The sequence below is a fragment of the Scyliorhinus canicula genome, chromosome 21 (assembly GCF_902713615.1).
Source record: "Scyliorhinus canicula chromosome 21, sScyCan1.1, whole genome shotgun sequence".
In the NCBI taxonomy this organism is placed as follows: Eukaryota; Metazoa; Chordata; class Chondrichthyes; order Carcharhiniformes; family Scyliorhinidae; genus Scyliorhinus; species Scyliorhinus canicula.
In genome coordinates this window covers 59,806,355-59,825,243 of record NC_052166.1, presented here as the reverse complement: position 1 = coordinate 59,825,243, position 18,889 = coordinate 59,806,355, and the positions used below count along the sequence as shown (strand labels likewise).

At 45.3% G+C, this 18,889-nt stretch overlaps 1 protein-coding gene across 3 annotated transcripts in view; it reads left to right on the top strand.

The window, feature by feature from the left end:
• Positions 1–3,178: 3,178 nt before the first annotated feature.
• LOC119955451 (kelch-like protein 20) overlaps positions 3,179–18,889 on the top strand; it is a 38,297-nt gene continuing 22,586 nt past the window's right edge. Inside the window, exons 1-4 of one of the 3 annotated variants that reach the window (XM_038781636.1) lie at positions 3,179–3,291; positions 6,103–6,674; positions 11,492–11,650; positions 13,728–13,822. In XM_038781636.1, coding sequence (XP_038637564.1) covers positions 6,111–6,674; positions 11,492–11,650; positions 13,728–13,822 — 818 coding nt within the window. In that variant the 5' untranslated portion in view covers positions 3,179–3,291; positions 6,103–6,110. Of the gene's footprint in view, positions 3,508–3,534; positions 3,675–6,102; positions 6,675–11,491; positions 11,651–13,727; positions 13,823–18,889 lie in introns of those variants that run through there. The other 2 variants (XM_038781637.1, XM_038781638.1) reach the window with 2 other exon arrangements.

Here is an 18,889-nt window from a genome sequence, read left to right as displayed (position 1 = left end):
TTGTAATGGCAAATGTTAGACATTAGGAGCTGGCACAGTGGGCTAAACAGCTGGCTTGTAATGCAGAACAATGCCAGCAGCGCAGGTTCAATTCCTGTACTGGCCTCCCTGAACAGGCGCCGGAATATGGCGACTAGGGGCTTTTCACAGTATCTTCTTTGAAGCCTACTTGTGACAATAAGCGATCATTATATATTATTATTAAGGTATAGAAACATAGAAAATAGGAGCAGGAGGAAGCCATTCGGCCCTCCGTTCATTATGATCGTGGCTGAAAATCCAACTCAACAGCCTAATCCCGCCTTCCCCCATCTCCTTTGATGCCTTTCCCCCCAAGTGCTATACCTAACTGCTTCTTGAAAACATACAATGTTTTGGCCTCAATTCATCGTAAGGTAAGGAATTCCACAGGCTCACCACTCTCTGGGTGAAGAACATTCTCCTCATCTCTGTCCTAAATTATCTACCCTGTATCCGCAAACTGTGACCCCTGGTTCTGGACACTCCACCATCGGGAGCATCTTTCTTAGCACAATGACTCGCATTATTGCTTCACAGCACCTGGGTCCCAGGTTCGATTCAGTGCTTGGGTCACTGCCTGTGCAGAGTCTGCACCTTCTCCCCGTGTCTGCGTGGGTTTCCTCCGCGTACTCTAGTTTCCTCCTGCTTATTAGGCGAATTGGATATTCTGAATTCTCCCTCAGTGTAACCGAACAGGCGCCGGAGTGTGGCGACTCAGGGATTTTTCACAGTCACGTCATTGCAGCGTTAATGTAAGCCTACTTTTGACACTAATAAAGATTATTATTATAGATGAAGTTCAATGTGTGAAAATATGAGGTGATGATGCAATTTGGTAGGAAGAATATGGGGATAATATAAAACAAAGGGTAAAATTCTTAAAGGGGTGTAGGAGCTGAGGGCCCTGGGTGTATATGTGCATTGGTCATTGAAGGTGGCAGAACAGGTGGGGAGTGCAGTTAATAAAGCATATAATATTCTGCGCTTGATCAAAAGGGACAGAGAGTAAGAGCAGGGAGGTCATGATGAACGTATGCAAAACACTGGTTAGACCTCAGCTGGAGTATTGTGTAATGCCCTAATTGGGCGAGACAGCTGGTTTGTGATGCAGAAGAAGGCCAGCACCACGGGTTCAATTCCCGTGCCAGCTGAGAATTCTGAATTCTCCCTCCGTGTATCCGATCAGGCACCGGAATGTGGCGACTAGGGGCTTTTCCCAGTAACTTCATTGCAGTGTTAATGTAAGCCTACTTGTGACAATAAAGATTATAAATATAAAATAAGTGCCATGCTAGAGGAAGTATTTGAACACATTGGAGAGAGTGCAGTAGAGGTTTACAAGAATGGCGTCAGGGACGAGAGACTTTGGTTATGAGGATAGATTGGAGAGGTTGATATTGCTCTCCTTGGAGAGAAGAAGGCTCAGAGGAGATTTGACAAGATATTCAAAATCACGAGGGGGCTGTTCAGGGTAGAGGGGGAGAAGCTGTTGTTACTCATAAAGGGATTGAGAACGTGAGGGCGCATATTTAAAGTGATTTACAAAAGTAGCAAAAGTAATGTGAGAAAAAACATTTTCACACAACAGTTGGTTTTGGCCTGGAATGCACTGCCTGGAAGTGTGGTGGAGGCAGGTTCAATTGCGGCAGTTCAAGAGAGGATTAGATGATTATTTGAACAGACACAATGTGCAGCGGTACAGTGAAAATGCAGGGCAATGGCACTAAATCATGATGCTCGTTTGGAGAGCTGGTGCAGGCACTATGGACCAAATGGCCTCCTTCTGCCCTGTAACAATTCTGTGATTCTTTTCTTGTCCACTTGCAAGCATTTTGCAAAAGGAAGCAGTAAATCCAGTGAATGTGTATTGCATCACTTGGCTAGCATGTGTCACGGTTGTGCTAAAAATAATAGACAACTGTTGTCCCTAATTTAGAAACAGATTTGTCACTTTTTCACAAAGATAGTGCTTGTTGAAGTACATCTGCACTTACTTTTGATGTTGTTTTCAGTAGTTTTATGATAGTTTACACTTTTGCCCTGCTTTTGCGTTGTGTCATGTAATTACCAGGATGGGAGAAGGCGAATTAAGTGGACCATAATTGCTATCTTCAATGTGAAACATTGTGATGATTTAGGTCTCTATTTTAAATGTGCAACATAAATATAGGTTGTTGTCAAACTAATCTCAAAGCTGTTTAAAATGGGGACAATGGGAGTAGCCGGATTTATAAATTCGAAAGTTCAAAGATGTGCAGGTTAGGTGGATTGGCCATGCTAAATTGCCCCTTAGTGTCCAGGGATGTGCAGATTAGGTTATGGGGATAGGGCAGGGTGGGTGAAGGAGGGGACCTAGGTAGGATGCTCTTTCAGAGGGCTAGTGCACTTGTGATGGGCCGAATGCACTGCATGACTTCTATGGCTGATTGGAAATACCTATTAAGAGTGAAATTGGCAAAAACGTACAACATTTTAAAAGATAATTAGTGAACCCATCGCGCTTTAGTTTGGGATGATGAGGAGATGAGGGCAAAAATAGGTTTAGAATGATTGACAGCTCCAGTATGGGAGACGAGAGCTGCGGACCATGGATTGATGGGATTAGGGGCGAGGGTGGAGCGGTGTGCCTGATTGGCAGCTAGGGTATCCTATCAGGACGCATCATTCGGAGTCCTGGGAGAGATTAGAACCAATGAGCCTGCGGTAAGGAGGCGGGACATCGTTTGAGTGATTGGCAGCCAGAACCTCGTATTAAAACGTGGTGTGCGGGTCCATTAGCACCAATGAAAATGAGGTGGAGAGGCGGGACCTAGTTAGGGTGATTGACAGTTTGGATGTCGTTCCGGAACCCGCCGTTGGGATTGATGAGAGCCAATGAGGATGACGTAGGGAGGCGGGACCTAGTTAAAGTGATTGGCAGTTGGCCTGTCGTATCGGAACACGCCGTGGGGATTGATGGGAGCCAATGAGAATGAGGTGGGAAGGCGGGACCTAGTTAGAGTGATTGATAGTTAGGTTGTCGTATCGGAATGCGCCATGGGGCTGATTCGACCCAATGAGGTGGGGAGGCGGGACCTGTTAGAGTGATTGGCAGTTGGAGCACCGTATCACCACGCGGCGTGGGGATGGACTGGGGCCAATGACGATGGTGCGGGATCGGGGTCCGGCGGTGGGCGCGTCGGGCTGGAATGGTTCTCCCCGTGCCCGGTGTGGGAGAGAGCGGCCGCGATGGGACTGGCTCCTCAGCAAAATAAAGCATTAGCCGCACTGGTGAGGGCAACTTCCCGACGGGTGTCTGTGTGAAGGGGTTGTACAGCCTGTCAGGTGTGAGTGCGGGCTTGTCTTTGAGGCGATGCTGGAGGAGCGGGTCGGCGCCGGGCCGCTGCCTGAAGGCCGGCTGCTGATGCTGACCCAGTGAGAGGAGTTCGGGACCCGCTCCGGCCTCGGGACTCTGGCCTCGGGACTCTGGCCTCGGGACACCCTCTGGTGAGCCCCATTTGTCTGAGAAAAACGGATGCTTGAACGGCCCGGTTTGTGTCTTCGCTGGAATTGATTGGGGTAGAGCAGGGAAGTGTCACTCATCAGCTCCACGAAGGGGCTAGAACAGGCACGATGGGCCGAATGGACTCAGCGGTCTCATTTATTTGGACAGGGTGGGGTAATAAATCACTTCTGAACAGTTTTTTTTTGTCAGTCCGGATGTGGGTTGACAAATCATAATTTCTCTCCCGTGGTTTAGCACAGTGGTTGCTTCAAGTGCCAGGGTCCTGGGTTCGATTCCCGGCTTGGGTCACTGTCTGTGCGGAGTCTGCATGTTCTCCCCGTGTCTGCGTGGGTTTCCTTCGGGCGCTCCGGGCTTTCCAAGTTCCGAAAGACGTGCTGTTAGGTGAATTGGACATTCTGAATTCTCCCTCTGTGCACCCAAACAGGTGCCGGAGTGTGGCAACTGGGGGATTTTCACAGTAACTTCATTGCAGTGTTAATGTAAGCCTATTTGAAATGCTAATAAAGATTATTGTTCCTATGTCATTGCTATAAGGGCATAGTGGGTACGGTAGCATTGTGCGAAAGATGTGCTTGATAGGTGAATTGGACATTCTGAATTCTCCCTCTGTGTACCTCAACAGGCACTGGAGTGTGATGACTAGGATTTTCATCGTAACGTCATGCAGTGTTAATGGAAGCCTACTTGTGACAATAAAGATTATTATTATTATTAATACTCTGGTGACAGGGTTTTCGAATCCCACCATGGTGGAATTTAACTCCAATTTACAAATCTGGAATTATAAAGCTGGGCTCAGTAATGGTTACCATAGAACTATATTTGATTATTGTTAAAATCCACCTGGTTTGCCAATGCCCTTTTGAGGAAGAAAATCTGCCACCCTGCCTCTGGCATGCATGTGGCTCCAGACCCACATCAAACCTGCCCTCTGAAATCTCTCCGTCATTCTGTGCAGCAGCAATTGGGGATGGGCAATGAATGCTGGCCTTGCTAGCGTCGTCCACAGCTCACGAAAGAATACATTTTAAAGAAAACAACAGGACCAAAATGTTTTCCAGCCAACATTGTAATGTATTCACTGTTGCAATAAATTAAGGCATTGTTACGAGAGCCTTGGCAGAGATCGATGAGCCAACTCAGTATGGGCATCGAGCCGCCTTTGGTCTATGTTTAACTGCTGCCTTGACCAACCCGCCCTTCAGAAAAATGGGGTATTTCAGTTCTCCAACATATTTCTGTAGTCTGCCTTCTCTGCACAGATTCACATATTTTGAGCAGTGTTTTCTGCCATCCCTTTACCGCTTTCTCTTTTTTTAAATAAATTTAGATTACCCAATTATTTTTTCCAATTAAGGGGCAATTTAGCGTGGCCAATCCACCTACTCTGCACATTTTTGGGTTGTGGGGGTGAAACCCACGCAGACACGGGGAGAATGTGCAAACTCCACACGGACAGTGACCCAGAGCCGGGATCGAACCTGGGACCACGGCGCCGTGAGGCGGTTGTGCTAACCACTAGGCCACCGTGCTGCCCTCCTTTACCACTTTCTCAACAGTAATATTTGGAGTTCAAACTGAAGCGGTCCAGTCACCGTTTCAGTACCTGTTTATTAATGTGCTTGTCTATGATTCAAATATTCTGCTTTCTGTTCCATAAAATGTTACATTTTGAGTGAAATCGAAAGCTATTGAGAGTACGTTCCGTGGTAGCCAAGCACCCTGCTTTTATTTGGCCAGAGAACTGGATCCGCATCGGTTGGTTACCAGCTTCCCTCTTCTTCCTACTCCAGTTTGAAGCAGTATGTAGCCTCCCTAATCTCCCCATTAAAATACAGCACCTTATGCTTGTCTATATTGAAAATCATTTGCCAATTACATTCTTGTTCTGCAAACTTCTTGAGTACTGACTAAGTTTGTGGATTCATGGTGGCACAGTGGTTAGCACTGCTGCCTCACAGCACCAGGGACCCGTTTCAATTCTGGCCTTGGGTGACTGTCTGTGTGGAGTTTGCACTTTTTCCCGTTTCCCCTGGGTGTTGTGGTTTCCTTCCAAAATATTCAGATTATGTGGAGTGGGCATGAACAATGCATGGGGTTACGGGGATACGGTGGGGAGTGGGCCTAGGTAGAGTGTGCTTTTGGTGGGTCGGTGAGAAAATTGATGGGCTGAATGGCCTCCTCCACTGTAGGAATTCTATGGATTTTTTGTAATGAGTGTGTGGCTTGCTGCAGAAACAAAAGTTCATGAAACTTTTTAAAGTTTTTGAGTGAAGAAAATTATTTAATCTGCTTTGTGTTTAGAGCTCATGCATGTATTTAGCCTTCACATTTCATCGCTACTAGAAATTAAGTTCTGCTTCTGTGATTTTGGTTTTCTGGTTGAGAACCAGAACTGATCACTGTCTTAGGTCTTCAGATTAAACTCTCACTCTCCTAATGTATGCCGTGTTGTCGTGACCATACTGTACGATTATAAATAGAGGGTCTAGCTGCATCATCAACAGAGCTGACAATGGACAAAGCTAATGAGTGGTGAATCGCATAATGCTCATATTTATTTTCATCCTCTACAGGTATTTTCATGTCTCCAGTGGTGACAGGAATGGATGTGACCAGCCGATGTACAGCTGGCGATCCAAACCGGCTTCCTGAAGGCCTGCCTCAACCTGCGCGCATGCACTATGTTTCAGACAAGCATCCCCGACTTACTCTGGACGCCATCAACCAACTGAGGAGAAACCAGGGTCTGTGCGACGTTGTGCTTGTCGTTGGGCTGAAGAAAATCTATGCCCATCGAGTGGTGCTCGCAGCCTGCAGTCCATATTTCCATGCAATGTTCACTAGTGAACTTGCAGAAAGTAGGCAGACGGAAGTTCTGATTAGGGACATTGATGAACACGCCATGGAATTGCTCATTGAATTTGCGTACACGTCCCAGATTATTGTGGAGGAGAACAATGTCCAGACTCTGCTGCCGGCTGCTTGCTTGTTGCAGCTGATTGAGATCCAAGAAACCTGCTGTGAATTTTTAAAACGACAGCTTGATCCTTCCAATTGTTTGGGGATTCGGGCATTTGCTGACACTCATGCTTGTCGGGAATTGCTACGGGTGGCAGATAAATTTACGCAGCACAACTTCCAAGAGGTGAGAATTATGCTTCACTGCTATGATGCAGGGTCACAGACTTTTTGAAGACTCAAATTTGTAATTAGCCACAGCATTAGTGGAATTTGAAATGGGAATATTTGAGACGAATGCTCCATCTCATCTCTTTCCTGAGGTTTCATGATGATGGTATTAGAACAAAGAACAAAGAAAAGTATAGCACAGGAACAGGCCCTTCGGCCCTCCCAAGCCTGCGCCGACCATGCTGCCCATCTAAACTTAAAATCTTCTACACGTCCGGGGTCCGTAGCCCTCTATTTCCATCCTTGTCAAGATGCATCTTAAATGTCACTATCGTCCCTGCTTCTACCTCCTCCAGCAGCGAGTTCCAGGCACCCACTACCCTCTGTGTAAACAAAACATACCTCGTACATCTCCTCTAAACCTTGCCCCTCGCACCTTAAACCTATTGCCCCCCCAGTAATTGACCCCTCTACCCTGGGAAAAAGTCTCTGACTATCCACTCTGTCTATGCCCCTCAGAATTTTGTAGACCTCTATCAGGACCTCAACCTTCTTTGTTCCAGTGAGAACAAACTGAGTTTATTCAACCGCTCCTCATAGCTAATACACTCCATATCAGGCAACATCCTGGTAAATCTCTTCTGCATCCTCGCTAAAACCTCCACATCCTTCTGGTCGTGTGGCGACCAGAATTGAACACCATACTCCAACTGTGGCCTAACTAAGGTTCTGTACAGCTGCAACATGACTTGCCAATTTTTATACTCAATGTGCACCAGCCAATGAAGGCAAGCATGCCGTACGCCGTCTTGACTGCCTTCTCCACCCGTGTTTCCCCTCTCGGTGACCTGTGGACCTGTACACCTAGATTTCTCTGACTGTCAATACTCTTGAGGGTTCTACCATTCACTGTACTATGAGCCTACTACATTCTTGTTTTATCACTGTACATTACTCATCATGACAATGGATGTTGTGTTTGTTGTGGAAATATAAAGATGCCGTTGAAGTCATCTCATGTACATATACTGAAATAATGCAGCACAATTTAAGAGTTAATATCAGTATTGTGCTTAAATTGCAGAGTCTAATTAGCTGTTTTCTTTTTCCTTTAAGGGATCGGATAGAGCGGGGTGGGAGGGGGGGGGGGGGGGGTATGATTTTCCAGGCTGCTAGCCCCAGTCGGGAATCGTGATGACCCAATGGGCGAGAACATGCTAACTATTCATTTAAATACATTTTAATCTTATTACTGGGTTTGAGGCCAGTTGCTCCAGTTTTCCACTATGCCTCTGCCCCCCCCCCTGAGGCGGGAGGTCCAGTTGTGTTATGGGCCAGGGTTTAGAAAACTCCAAAGTGTTTCATGGAGTTCACCTGACCTCCAACTGTTTATTTAATTTGGCTAGGATGAGCACAAACGCCTGCCTTTCAGGTGCTATTCAACAGAGTCCTTAAGCGTTTTAAATCAAATACAAACATTATACTACAAATTTTTATCAACTACAGACATAAAGACTCCACACGGCTTCAGTAATCTATGTCTAACCCTTAATGAATTCCCCCTTAACTGTTCCAATTCAATAACAAATTCCAAGTAAAACCAGAAACCCCTTTTCAAAGGTGTGGCCCAACACACCGCATTCTCACTGATATAAGACTTGGTATTAATACTCTTGTTCCCCTTTCCAAACAGCAGTTTTGAATTCCTTCCAGAAAGCAATTATCTCTTTTAAGTTATCAAGCCGTCTGGAAACAGCTTTTAAAATGAAGATAGAGAGACACTCCATTCAACCTGTCCAGTTCAAACCAGTCCAAACTCAAAGCAAAAGTAAAAACTCACAGAGCCACAGCCCAGCTCCACACAATGACATCACTGAAGCCATGTGATAAGATAAAAATATTTCTTTTTTTTAATACATTTAAAGTACCCAATTTATTTCTTTCCAATTAAGGGGCAATTTAGCATGGCCAATCCACCTGCCATCTTTGGGTTGTGGGGGCGAAACCCACAGAAACACGGGGATATTGTGCAAACTCCAAACGGGCAGTGTCCCAGAGCAGGGATTGAACCTGGGACCTCGGCACCGTGAGACAGCAGTGCTAACCATTGTGCCACCCTGCTGCCCACTGACAAAAACATTTCTTAAAGGGACATTCCCATGACAGTAGGCACCAATCAGTGCAGGTCCGGACAAGTGGGGACATGTTACCTAGGAAGCCAAGGTGGGGGGCAGCTAGGTAAATACTGTGCCCATGTGTTCTGCTGCTGCCATGCTGCAGAGGGAGGGTCCCTCAAGGGACCTGGGGTTGTGGGAGCTCGGACTGGGGTAAAAGAATTGACCTTGGGCCTCTTTTCCCCGGGATAAGGGACATGTAGCAGGTCTTCCCTATGTAGCTTTGAAAATCATTCAATTGTATTTCAGCATGTCACGTTGTAAGGTAAAGGTCTTCCTTCTGTAGCCTCAAAACCCTTTGATGTCTTTCCTGGTATGTCAATACCATGATCTGTTAGATGAAGTTGAAAGTGTTCTTTTTAGCGTGTTGGAACCCTTTGAAGTCCTTTTTTTTACAGTCAATTTCATTCCTCTTTAACCTTATCAAGCCTCGGAGCTTGCTGAGAAGCCTAAAAGCTTTGAACTCCATTGTTTACATTCAATTTCACAGTACATTACCTTTTAGAAGCCTCTTCGTTGGCAGTTCCAGGCTATTTAAAAGTAGGGCTTAGCTTTGTTTTTATAACCTCTTCATGGTTCATTAACTGAAATGGTTCCACTTGTGAGACGGTGTTCTTTCGAACCTTAGCTTTTTTAAAGAGGCTGTCTCTTCTGAAGATCTTCATAGAAAGACCAGGTTGGCGGGGGGGGGCAGTACACCGATAGAGCATCAAAGGCTTTCAGAGTTGCAGAGGGAAGACTTTTAACTACAACCTGACATGCTGCAAGACAGTTGAATTGTTTTCAAAGTTACAGAGGGAAGAACTGCCACACAACCCCCCCCCCCCCCAAAAATCCTGGAGCAGTGCTGCCAGTGAGAAACACTCCAGTTTTCCCTCTGGCAGTAGCACTTCATTTTAATTTGGGCGAATCACAGCCCAGGTTTGCTACTGAACTGATACCGTTTTAAAAACCACAGAAATATAAAGGTATCTTTGTCTCCTGTGGCTGTTGCAGTTTGTAAACCAAACCCCATAGCAAAAATCACCGGGCTGGATTCTCCGCTGTCGGGATTCTCCGCTGCGCAGGCAGCCTGTGAGTTTCCTGATGGGGTGGGGCTGCCCACAATGGGAAACCCCATTGGCCGGCAGGCGAGGCGGAGAATCTCGGGGGCGCGCCGCACCACAAATCCGGTGCGGCGGGACGGAGAATCCCACCCACATCTCTGCCTCTTTAGTTACCCTTCACTTTATACTTTTTAAAAAAAAAACTTGAAATAATTATTTCTCCTTCAATTCCCTTCACTTTGAGCATGGTCCTGTGAATGCAGAGGGCAGGTTTATACACACTTTTTCTAATGGTTTCTTAACGTTAGTTTTTTTGCTGCCATTGTTGACATTTCACTTTTAAAATGCCTAGTAAAGAAGCTGCAGCAATTGGACCTTGTAGGGGTAGGAAAAATTAGGCATAGCTGTCCTTAGTAACAGAGTAATCTATTGTACATTGCATATATGCTCCTGCCTTTATCTCTTCTGACTTCTGTGAGCATTGCCTTGGGAGATGGGCGTGTTTTGTGTGACGTGCATCCATCATGTTGCCAAGTGTCAAAATTGACTGTGCAGACAGACTGTCGTTTTCATAAGAGACGAGCAAAACACAACTGAGGATTCACCAGAATGATTCCGGGGATGCGGGGTTGGCAGGATTGTCGTCTGAGGAGTGATTGGGTCAACTGGGTCTGTATTCATTGCCGTTTCGAAGAATACGAGGGTATCTCCTTTCAACATTTAAAATTTTGACAGGGCTGAACGGACTGGATGTTTCCTATGGCTGAGGTGGTCTAGAACAAAGGGGCACAGCCTCAGGGTAGGGGGTCGACTATTTGGGACTGAGATTAGGAGAAACCTCTTTGCTGAGTGTGGTGAACCAGTGGCATTGTCTGCCACAGAAAGCTGTGGAGACCATGTCACTGAAAGTATTGAAGAAGGAAATAGATTGATTTCAAGATTCTAAAGGCATCAAGAGATGTCGGGAAAGCACAACGGCATTCCCCGTTGAGATAGAGATCAGCCGTGTTCATGTTGAATGGTGGTGCAGGCTCAAAGGGCCGAATGACCTACTCCTGTTTTCTGTGTTTCTATGAACACCTTGTTCGGGAGATTTAAAGAAAGATAATTACTTTATATGTGATTAATTGCTGGGCTGGACCTGGCATCTCATCAGAATAACGGGCTAAGAATTTACCAGTAAGCTGGCAAATGACTTTCAATAAAAGAATTAGCCTGTGATTAATTTCAGGGTGTGCCCATTTGGAGACCTTCCCCACAGTACACTAGTGAAACGCAGCTCTTGCTGTGAAGCAAACCTGCCTATAAGGAAGGGTTTTGAAGCCATGAACAGTTCCCTCTGTCATTGCTGCCAGTTGTTATCCTTGTAATTATAATATGCGTGTGCAGTTCATCACGCTTCATCGCTTTTTTTATAAGTAGTTATATGTGAGTGCACAAGGGCTGCTGCGATACTCCGTTCACAGAGGATATCTTTTTGCACTGGCATAATGGATCCAACGCAATTACTTTTGTTGAAGTTTGACTGCTTTGAAGGCTGCTACTTTTGATGGTTCCGCTTTTGAGTGAAATTGAATTCCAAATAACTGGACTTTTCAAATCTTTCTGCCCAGGTAATGGAGAGTGAGGAGTTCATGCTGCTGCCAGCGAACCAGATGATTGATATCATTTCCAGTGACGAGTTGAATGTGCGAAGCGAGGAGCAGGTGTACAGTGCTGTTGTGTTGTGGGTCAAGTACAACATTCCCGAGAGGAGAGGACAACTAGCACAGGTGACCAGAGAATGGCGAAAGCCAGGGACTGGACGGGAAATGTGGATTAGCTTGCTGTTCTTTCACCTCCTGGGTTTAAATTGAGCTCTGTTTAATGGGATGAATGCTCACTTAGTTTTTCCGCAAAGGACCAATTGAAATAAGTTTGATGTCTTAGTCTAACTCTCCATATTCTTGAGATGGTGGCATAGTGGTATTGCCACTGGACTAGTAATTCAGAGACCCAAGGTAATGGACCCTGGAGTCTGAGGTTTGAATCCCACCACTGCAGGTGGTGAAATTTGAATCAAAAGGAGCATGAAACCATTGCCGATTGTCGTAAAACTCATCTGGGTTTTCTTTAGGGCAGGGCATCCTCACCTGGTGTGCCGTACATGTGACTACAGATCCGCAGCAATGCCCTCTGAAATGGCCTGGCAAACCACTCCGTTAAAAGGGCAGTTAGGGATGGGCAATAAATATTGACCCAGCTAGTGACGCCCACGTCCCATGAGTGAATTTTAAAAATTTCCACAACACCGTCAAATTTGGCATTAAATGATGGTCTTGATCTGAGCACAGTATAGATGGTGTGGGAAGTGAATGCCACGACGTACGATAAAATCTGCTTTATTCTACATCTAACCGTTGAATCTGACCTGGAAATGAGTATCGTTGACACGGGGTGTCCAACATGGGAACCTGTTCTTTTTTTAAAACTTGTGCCCCTTACCTTGGTTAGCATAAAACGTATCTAAAAAAGGCGAGAAAAAAATGTTGGGAACTGAAATCACCCTCTGACTAGCACCTGGAACTTTGGGATACTAGGAAAAAGGTAGTGAAATATACAACTGGATAAATTTATCAGTCATGTGTTATCGATCATAACTAGTGTAAACTGCATATCAAACCAATATTTTTAATCAAATCAAATTTAAATTGATCTTTACCACAACTTAAATTGTTCTTATGGTCACTTCATAAAGTGACCACATTTAGGGTTAAAGGCTAGCCAATAATATGTGATTTGCGACGACTGGTTTTCTGAGCCCCCTGGCTACTTAATTACTCCTGTCCAAAGTGATTAAGATTTAGGATGTGTCAAAAGGAGAGGGGGTATATGAGTTGGCAAGATATTAATAATAAAGATCGTCACTAGTAGGCTTATATTAACACCGCAATGACGTTACTGTGAAAATCCCCTAGTCGCCACACTCCGGCGTCTTCGGGTACACTGAGGGAGAATTCAGAATGTCCAATTCACCCAACAGCACGTCTATCAGGACTTGTGGGAGAGGAAACCGGAGCACCCGGAGGAAACCCACGCAGACACGGGGAGAATGTGCAGACTCCGCACAGACAGTGACCCAAGCCAGAAATCGAACCTGGGACCCTGGCGCTGTGCAGCAACAGTGCTAACTACTGTGCCGCCCTCAAATGGGACTGAGTACAAGATACTGCAACCTGCAAGCTCAGTTTATTCCATAAAAGTTTATTATTTATCCCCCAAAGAAATTTGTGTTATTTTTCATTAGGTGGGCAAAACTCTTTGAGCACTATGCTCTGCTGCTGACAGTTCAGATTTTCAAACTGTAATTAATACAGGTCAGTAAGTGACTGTAACAGTTTCTATGGCAGCATTGTTTGTGCCCCATGTCCTGAGACTTTTTTGATGGATATTTGCAGCCATCCATTTACCTGAAGTATGGAAATCAAGTGTTTGATAACCTGATGGGGCAAAAGTCCACACCACACAGCTTCTCACTGCTCTGAATTGTGTATCTCATGGACCCCTTGAATAAGGTTATAAAAGTAAGACTATTGTGGGACATGGAAAGGTTGTGATAATGCTGTTTTGAGGTTGGCGGTGAAACTTGTTCATGGGGCACATTTTTACACTGTCTGATTTAACCTGCAACTATTTTGATGCCTAAAGTGGAAAATAGAGCAATCCTCCATTCCCCAACACAGGAAATCTTTAAATTTGAAGAGAGCAAAAGATTTCTGCCTTTTAGTCTGTATCTTCAATGCATATACAAGCCATTTAAAAGCTCTTTCTCATTCCTGTGTGTACCTTTCTTTGATTATTTTCACCCAGGTCTTACAACATGTTCGATTGCCATTGTTGAGCCCCAAATTCCTGGTTGGCACAGTTGGAACTGATTCTTTGATCAAGAGTGATGAAATGTGCAGGTAGCGTGCTTATGTATGTATATGTCCATCGTGTAGGCAGTGCTGTAAGCAAGAGGATCGCAAAAGGCTATTTTGTTTTGCAGTCCTTCTCTGCAATTTTCTCCCTCCCCTTCCTTTTTCTGCTGGAGAGTTGGGCATTTGTTTTGAGGTAGAGTTCTAAGGAATCTTCCAAAGTGAATACCAGTCGCCTCTTCAACCATAGGCAGCAGAGCCTGACCTTGTCATTTGCAGCAGAAGCAATTACTGAGCATCAGGATAGATGCCCCCAGCCAATTATTCCCTTTATCCTTTCACATACCCGGAAAGTAAAGCCACCCCTTCAATCAATCCACTTGAGAATTGCTGATAATGCAAAGATCAGGGACGAAGCATAATTGTATAAGGGCTGATCTTAATATTGATCTGGCTTTGAATTTGATTATTTGCATATTATGCACCCTGATTTAATGTTTAAAATAACATTTTTAAATAATAGACTTTTGTTTCAATTCCTACCTTGTTTTTTGAGGGTAGAACAAGTGGTTGATACAGGAATTCTCGATCTCCTTGGTTCGAATTTGCCATTTACGCTGCACCTGGTAGGTACTATGGATTGAACCACAGCTGAAGTCTGCTCTTAACCTAAATATTCATTTAGTCCTCGCTCTGCTGATTCAATAGGGCCAAGTGACAAGATTAATGCCTTGACCTTTTTCACCGGCAAGCATAAGTTTCTATTTGGAATTTAAAACTGCTCAAACTGTGGTCGGCCATATTTTTCTTCCGATTCTTTTTATAAACATTGTGCTGGTATTCTGTGAATGAAGTCATGATAGATATTCTGTGAATGAAACTTAGCAATAATTTGGGAGTTCGGGGGGCGCGGGGTGGAGAGAGGCAGCTGGAAAACGGTTGCTAACTTCATACAGCTGGAATTTTATAATGATCAGAAGGCCTGTATTATCAGATTTGTTACAAGAATTTATAATACTTGTATGTTGAAGATCTGTTTATTTTAACCTTATTTAGTTGTGCCATTGTTCTTTTCAGCAATAGAAAATAAGATTGATAATAAATTTTAAGTGTTTTTCACGTGCCGATTTTGGGCATCGTCTATCTGTCATGCATCTAATGGTGTTTCGGTAAAATCTGCCTCTTTTAAGCTGCCTGTCCCTGCATTTTTCTGCCACTAGATGGAGATTCATAAGCTCCTGAAATTCCAGGTCCCCATAAAACCTTGCTCAAATACAGCATGTGCCAGTTGATTGTGTGTTTCAAATGGCTGTTTGGCCATATGGAGCATCGCAGTGAAGCTGCCTCTACTTAACCCCAGGGAACATAAGCTAACTCATACACCGCTATCATAAACAATATGAAGTCTTACAACACCAGGTTAAAGTCCAACAGGTTTGCTTCGAATCACTAGCTTTTGGAGCGCAGCTTCTTCAGCAGCTCTTCCATTCACCTGATGAAGGAGCTGTGCTCCGAAAGCTGGTAATTCGAAACAAACATGTTGGAATTTAACCTGGTGTTGTGCCCACCCCAGTCCAACGCCGGCATCTCCACATCATAAGCATTATGGATAGCTGATTCCAAATATACTGAGGATGACACATGGAATCCATAGCATCCCTCCAGTGCAGAAGGAGGCCACCCATGATCATCTTGATCTATATCGCCAAAGATGCATGGCATGAAGAGTTTGCAGTGGTCACACCAACTTTACAAAGTACCTCTGCAAATGTTGCACACGAATAAAGATGTGTGAAATTTGAAAGTTGTAAACCGTGGCAGACAAAGTGTTAGCCTTTTGGTTGCTGAGGAAACATGCACTATGTTGTTCAGTGCTTTTTGAAGTAAACCACAGCTGAATTGCAAATGGTGTGACAGTTCTCCACCAAACACGTGTCCCTTCAGTACTCGAGCCAGTAAATCTGCTATTGTTTTTCCTGAAAACACTAAAATACATTTACATTTTTAGTGTGAAAATAAAATACGTTGCCTATAAAACAGCAATGCTGTTGTTGTCAGGATAATGGGATTTTTTTGCCCTTTATTATGTTGATGGTATACTACAGTACTGTTGAATAATTTCCAGAGCTTTAGGGGTTAATCTACCACGGCATTTGCTGCATAATGTGGCTGATCACGAGTAGGGATACGTCTGGCATGACATGATCATAGTTTTTATGCCAAGCTCCTCTTAACTCATGTTAGCACCAGCATCACCTGACAGTCTCAATAACGTATTCTTGAACACTTATGCGATAAACGTCTTGCCATATTTGTGTCAATTAGATGATCTTTCAGCACTTATTTTCTTTCAGTCTCTATAGGGTGACTTGGCTTGGCAAATAGAACTCTTGGGTTTTTTTTTTTGGCTGGCACCGGCTGGTCTGACATTGTTCCGCAACCTTCTGGTAGCTTCAGCCATAGTGTTACTGCGGGGGGAATGGCTTTCTTCTGCAGATAGAGCTGGGCGAGGTTAATATTTGAATGAAGAGATCCGAAAGGGAAATAAAATATATGGAGTAACAATCTGCTTCCAAAGCTGGTGACATTACAACTCCACAGTAAGCAATCCACAAATGACTCTCAAAACGTTTTATCTTCCGCTCATAAGGACAGATTCCCAAGAATATCAAATCTCAAAGGGAACAATTGATACTGCATGAGAAGTGGGTCCTGATTGGTTGCCAAGTGTATTCTGATTGGTTGAGGTGTTGTCAAAGAGAATGCACCAGGGAACAATAAATTTTTGTTTAGACTCAAACCAGACCACTTTAGTCTGGTCAAGGCATCGCCATGAGGAATGACGAGGGAATGTCCCTCGAGCTTTATCTGTTGAAAAAGGTGCAATGTGTTTACATTGTAAGGGTCCTTCCTGTTGATTCCTTTATCTTCCCCGTTCTTTATATTTGCTGTTATCATTTTGATCCACGGATGTTTAATGGAGATATATCTTTAAGTGGAGCAGGGGAAATGTTACAATATAGAACACTCAGACATTTTGGCACCCAAGAGATAGGTGGGATTCGGTTCGATTGGCTGGTTGCCGATGAATTGGCCAAAAGGTTATTTTTTTCACTGAAAGAGCACCCTACTTAAACCACGCCTCTACCTTATCCCCGTAATCCAGTAACCCCACCTAACTTTTTGGACATGAAGGGGCAATTTATCATGGCTAATCCACCTAACCTGCCCAGCTTTGGTCTGTGGGAGGAAACCGGAACACCCAGAGGCAACCAACACAGACACGGGGAGAAACTGCAAGCTCCACACAGACAGTCACCCGAGGCCGGAATTGAATCCGGGTCCCTGTGAGGCAGTAGTGCTAACCACTGTGCTACCCTGCCGCCCAGATTACTACAGCAGTTCAAGGTTAAAATTGTGCACATCCCTGGAAAGGATAATGAGCTGACTAGTTACCAATGTAGAGACTAGGGGAGGGAACGTGTATAATGGGGATGGATGACCCCCTAGGCGGCTGGAGGGGATGAGGCACTTCTTGGGGGGGCTGAATTTCCCAAAGGTGGACGGCTGGTAGAAGGGCTGGGGGCCCTGATTGGGTTGGAAGAGATAGTGGAGGGTCTGAAGGCCATGCAGTCGGGTAAAGCCCCGAGGCCGGATGGGTACCCAGTTGAGTTTTGTAAAAAGTTCTCTGGGATATTGGGACCGGTGTTGATGAGGATGTTCAATGAAGCAAGGGAAAGAGGGGTGCTGCCCCGATAATGTCACAGGCCACGATTTCGCTGATTCTGAAGCGGGACAAGAACCCGGAGCTGTGTGAGTCCTACAGTCCGATATCCCTGTTGAATGTGGACGGCAAACTTTTGTCCTCCAGGATTGAGGATTGTATTCCGGTCGTTATTGGAGAGGACCAGACTGGGTTTGATAAGGGTAAGTAGTTGGTGGCCAATGTAAGAAGGTTGTTAAATATGATCATGATGCCCCTGGAAGGTAGGGAGGTGGAGGTAGTGAACGCAATGGATGAAGAAAAGGCTTTTGATCGGGTAGAATGGGATTATCTGTGGGAGAATTATATGTATCTCGCTCTATGCAGACGACTTGCTTCTGTATGTATCGGATCCATTAGAGGGGATGGAAGAAATCATGAGGATTCTAGGGGAATTTGGCCGGTTTTCGGGGTAAAAGCTAAATATGGGGAAAAGTGAGATGTTTGCGGTCCAGGCGAGGGGACAGGAGAGGTGATTGGGGGAATTGCCGTTTAGATTAGTAGGGGGAAGCTTTAGGTACCGAGGCATTCAAGTTGCGCGGGAATAGGACCGGCTGCATAAATTAAATCTGGCCCGGCTAGTAGACCAAATGAAGGACGATTTTCGGAGATCGGATGTCATTAGCTGGGAGGTGCAGACGGTGAAGACGATGGTCCTCCCGAGATTCCTGTTTGTGTTTCAATGTCTCCCCATCTTTATTCAACAAAGTGATCTCTGGCTTCGTTTGGGCGGGCAAGACCCCGCGAGTAAGGAAGGTAATGCTTGAGCGGAGTCGGGGAGAGGGCAGGCTGCGCCACCAAATTTTAGTAACTATTACTGGGCGGCGAATATAGCCATGATCAGGAAGTGGGTGGGGGGGAGGGGTTGGCATGGGAGCGTATGGAGGCAGCTTCATGCAAGGGCACCACTTTGGGGCGTTGGTAACTGTGCCTCTGCCGTTCCCAACGGCACGGTACTCCACCAGCCCCGTGGTGGGGGTGGTCCCGAGAGTCTGGGGGCAATGGAGGAGACATGTGGGAGCAGAGGGAGCATCGGTCTGGTCCCCAATCTGTAATAACCGCCGGTTTGCCCTGGGAAGTATGGATGGGGGGTTCTGGATATGGCGGAGAGCAGGGATTGAGAGGATGGGGGATATGTTTATAGAGGGGAGCTTTCCGAGTATGAGGGCGAAGGAGGAGAAGTTTGGGTTGGCGAGGGGAAACAAATTCAGGTACCTGCAGGTGCGGGACTTCCTACATAAACAGGCGTTAACCTTCCCGCTCCTAACGCTAAGGGGGATTCAGGACAGGGTAGTTTCCAGAGGGTGGGTGGGAGAAGGGAGGGTCTCTGACATTTACAAGGAACTTATGGG